The 8319-nt window shown below is 48.5% G+C and overlaps 1 protein-coding gene across 1 annotated transcript in view; it reads left to right on the top strand.

The window, feature by feature from the left end:
- Positions 1 to 3736: 3736 nt before the first annotated feature.
- JAZF1 (JAZF zinc finger 1) overlaps positions 3737 to 8319 on the top strand; it is a gene marked incomplete at both ends in the record, with an annotated part of 182384 nt that continues 177801 nt past the window's right edge. The window contains one exon of the mRNA XM_084281237.1: positions 3737 to 3851. Within this exon, the coding sequence (XP_084137363.1) occupies positions 3737 to 3851 (115 nt within the window). The remainder of the gene's footprint in view (positions 3852 to 8319) is intronic.

Genomic DNA, 8319 nt, shown 5'->3' with positions numbered 1-8319 from the left:
GGTATTAGAAAGACCAGCGGTCAAAAGTTGTTGAATAGGTCTAAGAGAGATCTAAAGAAATAAGGGATCTCACCAAACCATGACTATAAACCATCAGCTTAAGGAAGAAATTAATTAAAATTACTCTAAACATGTTTACTTACCAAGATGGAGTTTAAATGGGGCACAAAGGTATAGTGTTAGTGAAGAAAAGACACAGACCTAACACACGTATTTCTAAGCAGGTAATCAGATGACCTAGGAATCTACCCACCCCTCAGTCTTGTAATGAGGTCTGAATAACACATCCTTTTCCTTGTATACAGCCCTGCTCTCTGCTGCGTGCAAGCATCTGCCTAAGCAGAAGTGGTTGTTGAACTAAGGGTCTTCTTAGTGGCCTTCAAATTAACTTCTTCAAAAATAAATAAAGCGCGGCCTACCAGCCATTTGAGCTTTTTTTCTCAGCTCCATTTATTTAAAGTATCCTTTAAGACAACTATTATCACCCCTGAAATGGATCTACTCAGCAATTAGTCCCAGCTTGACAAATCATTTGGGTCCAATTTGCATTTATTTCTCCCACAGAACAAACCAACAAGGGAGTAAGTTCTGAGTTCCTTCTCTTAGTTTGTTGTATGAGCACCACAGTTTCTATCCCAGGAAAACCTGAATAAGAAAATGATTATTCATAATAAAGGACTTAAAGATATATTGGATTGGGTAAACTAGTGATATTAAGTTTGTTAAAAAGGATTCCCAGGTAATACTTAGGAAACAACAAAACAAAAAGTACAAGTGAGGAAGAGTAGTAGTTTATTCTACAACAATTATTTATTACATGAACATAACGTATTTTCCACATCTGTAATACACAGATGGTGACAAAAAGATCAGTGAATCTGGGATAAGAAGTGTTGAGTGTAGGACGTTCTTTGTTGTGGTTTTTCATGCCCGTGTCTTGAATCTAGTCCCTTGTCCTTACATTGAAACCAGGCCCATAGCTCAAATCAGGGGGGAAAAAAAATAAAATAAGTGACTTAACCAGCAAGTTCTAGTGAAGCCATTAAGGCTGAATATCTGTAAAATCAAGCCCTACAGAGTAAGAGGAATAATTACATAAAACTATACCGACCTGAATATTTACCCTATGGGATATTGAATGGCTCCTGACTTTCCAGCTCCTCACAACCGCTGCAAGAGTTAAGTACTCAAAAGGTCTAAAAATTCCAGAGAATTTAGCAAACAGCGAATGAAAAGAGACCTGCAGCTAACTGACCAAGTTCACACATCAGAAAGCAATCACAATATTGTCTGTTACAAGCAGGTGGTTAACTCTGAATGTTTATTACTTGATAGCTACAAAACTACTTTAATTTCTTTGTAGGTAGCAAGTGTTCCTTATTAACAGCTATAACCAGCTATTGACACCAACCCAATGTCCATCACAGTTTTGTTTTTTAACAGACTTAATCATGCATCTGTTGAACGTGGTAGATCAGCCCTGAGAAAATTCCTATATTCAATGTACTTTCAAATTAATCTTGATTTCCTACCTCAGAAATTTTCTATTTGATTTATGCTGATCTACACTGAGACAGTGCCTACTCATGCACAAAGAAAATTATAAACTCTACAGTCCTGATCTTGTTAACTGTGCAGAGGACCCATGCTTACCAAAACCACTGCAGGTTGAAAAAGGCCTATGTGCCTGACTACACAAATTACCTTCCAAAACTGCAACTTCCTAGAGAAGATGCTTACCTTGCCATATTACTCCTCTTCCCCACCCACTGTTGCTTTATGCCTTGATCACACGGACACTTGCATGTACTTAACTTTGTGGCATTATTCATGACAGCAACTCGTGCAGCATGAGCTTCCAGGAACATGGTCCAGGAACAACTCCTTTGCTGAGTCAACTCTTTGTGAGCAAGTTTCTTCAGTAACAGAAAGACGGTGGAGACTATTTGTTTGAGACTAGTTACCTCTAAAACAGTTACGCTCAAAACTGGCGGATCAAAAGGGAGATGTCTGATACCAAACACTCTCAAAAGAAGCATTACTCAAAGAAGTTACATATTTTCATATAACGTTTCACAGCATCAGCTCCCTAACCTTCTAGGCTACAGGTTGATTGCTGCCCTCCATCCTGAAAGCATTCTGTGCACTACCATGTGTCTGTTACCTTTTTTAATGCGTGAACTGTACAACATTGTTCTGCGGTTCAACATCCCATGGCTATGCAAAGTTTATTTGCAAACTCTGTTTACAAATTCTGGTTCTATGTATCAAAGTAAAAGGTTGCGTCACGTTATTTTTTCCAGAAAATAGGGTTTGTGCTTGCATTAAGAAACATACAACTAGAATAGAAAAAAAAAAATCATGACTATTAAAGTGAATGTGTAAGGAGATGACTAAAATAACATACAAGATAAAGCTTTTTTCTGTCACCACAAATGGTAAGTTCTGTGATACATGGGGCACTATCATCACAGCCCAGGATTTTTCCTTTTTAAATGGGCAAGTACTTATCTTTCCATCCACTAATCATTCTACTGTCTTTTTAGGCTTGGCTGTTCTTTAGCTCCTGCAGCAATGCTAAGAACATCTCCACCTGCAATACAATGAATAAAACACACGTGGATCCTGCTTATCCTTATACACATGGTTAATTTTATAGAGATGAGAACTGTCTAGGGCTGTTATCCATCAGTGGGATCAGTGCAGTTATTTATGTCTAGACAATTAAGAGAGCTTTATACAGATTTTGAGATTTTTTTAGTTACACTTCTCCTCGAAATCATTAATAGTATTGTAGGACTATATAAATATGGAAAAAGATGATTATAAAACAGAAGTCGGGGGGGGGGAAGGAGAGGCTTCCTGACAAGTACTATTTTTTTTTCCCCTTTTAATTTTAAATAAAGCTGTCTGCGAATTTGAGCCTAGGGAGACCTTCATTAAAATCAATTAATCAGTCAGCCTCTCCGCTGAATAGCTTTCTGGAGACAAAAAGTCAAAATAGGTTTCCAGAGTGAGGTGCGTGCCTCCTGCTCTCTCCTTCCTCCTCCTCCTCCTCCTTTACACCCGCGGGGCTGCAGCCCAGGGATCAGGCCCCGGGGTGGGCCCTGTGCTCGGGGGTGGGGGGGGGAACCCCAGGAGGCCTGGCCCGGCTGCAGGTGCCCCCTGCCCACGCAGGTAAAGCCTTGGGGTGGGAGAGGAGGGCGAGCCCCCTGCATGGGGCTGCGGGCGGGCGGCTCCCCTCGCCTCCCCTCCCTTCCCTTCCCCTCCCCTCCCCTCAGGGGCGGCCGTCTCGCCGCGCCGCGCCGCCCCCCGCCCCGTCCCCGCTGCAGGGCGAAAGTTGTCGGCGGGGCGCTGCCGGTGCCTGCCTTGCAGCACCCACCCCCGGCGCGGTGCGGGGCGGTGCAGGGCGGTGCGGGGCTGCCCCGCTCCCGCTGCCGCTGCCGCCGGGGTAGCCCAGCTGTTACGGAGCGGCGCTGGTCCCTCCTCCCAGCTGCGGCTGCCTCATCTCCCCCCACCCAGCCCGGCCCTCCCCTCCCCTCCGCCGCTCCCGACGCTGCCGCCGCCGCCACCTCCTCCTCCTCCTCCTCCTCGTCGTCGTCTCCCCACCCCCAGCCTCTCTCTCTCTCTCCTCTCTCTCCCTCCCCATCTCCCTCTCGCCGTCCCGTTCCCCCCGGCCCCCGCCTCTCCCCGCCCTGGCAGAGCAGGCACGGCGGGGGGATCTCGATGTAACACCATGACAGGCATCGCCGCCGCCTCCTTCTTCTCCAACGCCTGCAGGTTCGGGGGCTGCGGGCTGCACTTCCCCACCCTGGCGGAGCTCATCGAGCACATCGAGGACAACCACATCGGTGAGCGCCCGGGGCAGGGGCAGGGCAGGGTGGAAGGGGAAGGGGGGGAAGGAGCCGGGGTAGGGGGCGTGGGGGCACAAGGTGCAGCGGGAGGGCGACGTGGAGGGACGGGCGGGGGACGCGTGGTGGCTGCGGCCAGGGGGAGTTAGTTTGCATGGGCAGGAGGGAGTGCGGAGCCCCGGAGGAGGAGGAGGAGGAGGAGGAGGAGAGGACGGGCACAGCACGCCGCCTGCTGCTTCCGCCCCGGCTCTGGCTGTCAGGGCTCCGGGGAAGGAGGGAGGGAGGGAGAGGAGGGAGGGAGGGAGCCGCCGCCGCGGCAGCCATTCCGCTTCCTCCTCCTCCTCCTCCTCCTCCTCCTCCTCCTCCTCCTCCCGCCGCTGCGTCCTGTCAGCGCCGTTGCTAGGTGTGGCGGCGAGGATGGGGCGGCGTGCGAGGGGAGGCCGGGGCAGCGCCGGGACGGAGCCGGGCTCCGCGCCCTCAGCCCATCACCTGCGGGCTCCCCCCCACCCTCCTCCTCCGCCGCCGCCGCCGCCGCCGCCCCGCTCCCTGCCTCCCCCCCGCTCAGCCCCGCGGGGCGCTGCCTCCCTCCTTCCCTCCCTCCCCGCTGCCCGCCCGGCCAGGGCCAGGGCCAGGGGGGCCTCGTGGGCGGGCGGGAGCGTGCGCAGGGGCCGCCGGGCGGGCGGCGCGGCGGGCAGGGGGCGGCGCGGCTGCCGGCCGTGCTCGCCAACTTTCCCTCGCCCCCCTCCGGCGGCCTTGCTCCGGCGGCGGCTAGGCCCGAGGCGTGCCCGCCGGGGAGGCAGCGCCCCGCGGCTCGGCCCCGGCCCCTCGGTTCTGCCCCCTCCCCGGTTCTCCCTTCCCTGGGTTGTGCTGCTCCGGCAGGTGTGGGCTCGGAGCTGAGGCGCGCCCGGGGTGGTGCTGCCAAGCAGAGCGGGTCCCGGAGCCGTAGGGGTGGTGGGATGGGGGATGCTGAAGTTTGAAGTGGGTGGCTGTGGGCCGCAGGCTGGCGAGCTTTGGTGGAAGTGGAAGGAAATAAAGTGCTGCCACAAACCGAAACGCACGCAGGTTTCATCAGTGTAACTATATTCTGATAGGCAGGCCTAAATATCCCCCCCAAAAAACCACCAAACTTCAAATTGCAAGTGTAACATCACACTCATTTCACGTTACGGGTCAGAAGGATGAAAGGTGTGCTGCTCCTCGTTACCACAGTGTCTGGGATGAAGTAACAAAACCACACACCACAAGACTCTGCAACTTATGACTCGGCGCGCTTGCACTGCGCTGCTGTGATGCTGCTGGCTTTTGGGGGGTTTCCTCTTGAATCTCATAAGCTTCACTTTTCCTATGCCCTGCATCACATTGTGACGGAAAAGCTCAGGGGAAGCAGTTACCCCAAGTGAAAGCTCGTAAGTCATCTGGTGTGCCCCTCAAACGGGTTATCGGCCCGTAGGTGTCACAGCCCGCAGGGTGTCAGGAAAGATAGAGGCCAGCCCACGCGGTCTGTGCGTTGTGCTGTAATCGCTGCTCAGCAGTTCTCAGACTCCTCAGCAGAGAGGAGAACTTTATCTGGAAATACTGTAATTCCTTAATAACTGTATATTTAATTCTGTTTCAAATATTACTTGTTTTTGTCCCCTATCTTGAAGTTAATAAAGTGCTACTGATCCAGCATGTGCACATACATGTTACGTGGCATTGGCCAACAATTGGAGTATGCAGAACAGACACTTTGCACATAAGACATCACGCATGCATCTGATGGTGTAGTAAGTGGTGCAAAATGCTGTAAGGTTGCTCATGCTTTAACACTTCACCTTGGTGTGAAGGTAGGTTAAACTTGACCTGTTTGTGGGTACGAGGCACAGGTATGTTGTGTTACTCACCTTTATCAAACACCTGACAAATCAGCTGGGAGTTGCACCTGTTACACCAAAATGGATCCCAGTCCTCACATGGAGGCCTCGGCTGTACAGGGTGGTGCCTGTGATGTGCTCCTCAAGCAGCTTGAAGGATCGGAGGATGAAAACTCACATGATATGGATTCTGCCAGAAAATGATTAACGTTTCCGAAGGCAGCTTTGAAATAAAGGAGCAAATGCCTGAACAGGAGCTTGTGTTGGAACTATTTCCACAGTAAGTCTGATGCAAACAGAATCCAATGCTTTCTGTCACGCAGGTCTAGAAATGTGCACCAAAATTTGTCATGTTAAAAAATAACTGTAGCTTTTGGCATGCAGAGCAGGGTAACGTGCCATGTAAAACATACGTTGCTTGGGACATTCCGTGTGTGCTGCAAGAAAAAGAAAACTCAATTGAGTTATTTTCTGCTATTAGTTTAAACTGAAGTGGGAGGTTGCAAAGCAAACGGTGTTGCAGTGCAGGTAACAAACCTGATGCTGTGAACAGATCTGTGTGGGGAGACCTCTATGGCATCGGCTTTTGATGCTCCCTCCGTGTAGCTACAGTTGCTGCAGTGCTGCTGCTGTGTCACATTCCACAGGGTGCAGTCATTCACATCCTCAGCAGAGTGCTGGTGAGGATTTGGTCATTTTTTCAGAACTCAGTTGTCCCTGAAAAAACAAATACTTACCCAAGGGTCTTCTTCATCAGCCTTGCCAGCAAAGCTCAACTTACTATAAAGAAACACTTGTGGCATTTTGGGGATGAAATGCAGTTGGTTTCTGAGGGGTTCTATAGTTCGTTTTCTTCTTACTTGTAGTATAATATTCATGAATAATGATATAGTAATGAAGTAATTCATTGTGCAGTTCTTTTTTTTTTTTTTTTTTCCCTTACATCTTAGGGACCACCTGATATGTGACCAGTACCTTAAAAAAGAAAATCAGTGCAGGTAACCTGGGAGAGTTTTGCCTGTTGGATGAAACATTCACATCTGAGGTGGTGATCGGCTGCTGCGTTTTCTGTTTTTACATTTAAGTATTACCTTTGTGTGTTCTGTTGCACTGAATAGTTATGCTAAATCAGGAATATTGCTCTTGGGCCTTTCAGAGGGCCCTAACGGTGCTCTATGCAATGAGAGTGTGTTCTGCAGGAGGAACTTTTGTAATTCTGTGGCAGTGCTGACTACCAAGCAGGCTGTATTCTCATATTCTGCAGCTCACAGCTGAAAATAGACATTGATTCAAAACTGTTGGTTAGTAATTTTTGCAATGTTTCTCCGTGAGCTTTTTCTACCAGCACTTTGTTCGTGCAACCTGAAGTGCTGTCACCTTCCCTGTAAGCATGCCAACGAGGGTGTCTTTTAGTCTGCTTTAGTAGGCGGTCTCCCTGTCTCTTGATTTTTAGATACTCTATCCATTTTCAGGTAGCCTGGTTTATTTTCTGGTATCTCTGGGGTGGGAGCAAAAGGCCCAACTTACCACTCTTTGCTGGATTCACCCTATAGAATAGGCTATATCAGTCCAAGTCAGTTATTTCCCCAACAAGTACTGTGTAGAAGAGGGTGGGGCAGTGGGGGAAACATCTGAAAAACCTAACTGCTAATTACTCAGATGTGGCAACATGGCAATTTCTATTGCATTTCTTCTGTCCAGGTGATGCCTTCATCAAAAGTTGGACTGTGTGGTAAGGTTGTGACGCTAGGAACAGCAGTTCTGGTTCCACAGAGCATTTCTGAAATTATGTTCAAGTCTAATTTTGGTGTAAGTAATCTTTCGGGGCTTTGTCATCTGTTCTCAGAAGTCTGGAGGGCTATACACTTTTTTCCCAGAGTTTGATCGTTTTCATTAATCTGCCCATAGCTGATCTGTATCCTTTAGAGAGGAGGGTCAGTACCTCCTTAAAGCTACTTCCTAATGTAATGTTTAGTCTGAAAACAGAGACAGGACTTTAGCTGAGTCACTTTATCAGATTTTGACAACATATATATCTAATTTGATTTACATTTATTTTGGGTATTTTTAATCATGTGTGCAGATGAGTTTGTTGCTTGTTTGAGCCAGTATGTGCTCTGATGTGCTCCCTTGTTTCATGGCAAATATTGACATGACATACCCGTGCAGCTGTATGGCTTACCTGGACAGCTCTGCTTTTCCTGAGACTTGTTGATTGCTGAGAAATGGATGTGAATGAAATGAGTGTCTGAACATACAACAGTGGGCCTGAAGAAGCAACACTGTGTATAGGAGGAGACGCAAAAGATAAATCAGAAGGCACATTAATGGAGATAGAAGTTGTTAATTGTATTGTGCTGAAAATGGCTAGCAGATCTTGAAGGGAGAAAAACCCCAAATATTTGCGTATAGAATAGTCACACAAACTAAGATGATCTATTGGCGCTGCGCACACACAGTCCTGTTATTGAATAGCTTCCAGCAAGGTATTTGTATAGTGGCCTTGGCTGTCAGAGCTGAGCTGTGGTGCTTCTCATTAAAGTTGACTGGTTCCCAAATACTAGGATGGCTCCTGCAACAGAACAGTACTTGCTGTGAGAGCACAGGCAGCTGTT

Source organism: Netta rufina, assembly GCF_964035555.1.
Source record: "Netta rufina genome assembly, chromosome: 2".
NCBI classification, from domain to species: domain Eukaryota; kingdom Metazoa; phylum Chordata; class Aves; order Anseriformes; family Anatidae; genus Netta; species Netta rufina.
The sequence above is the reverse complement of the archived record's forward strand: the minus strand, read 5'-3'. Positions and strand labels throughout refer to the sequence as shown.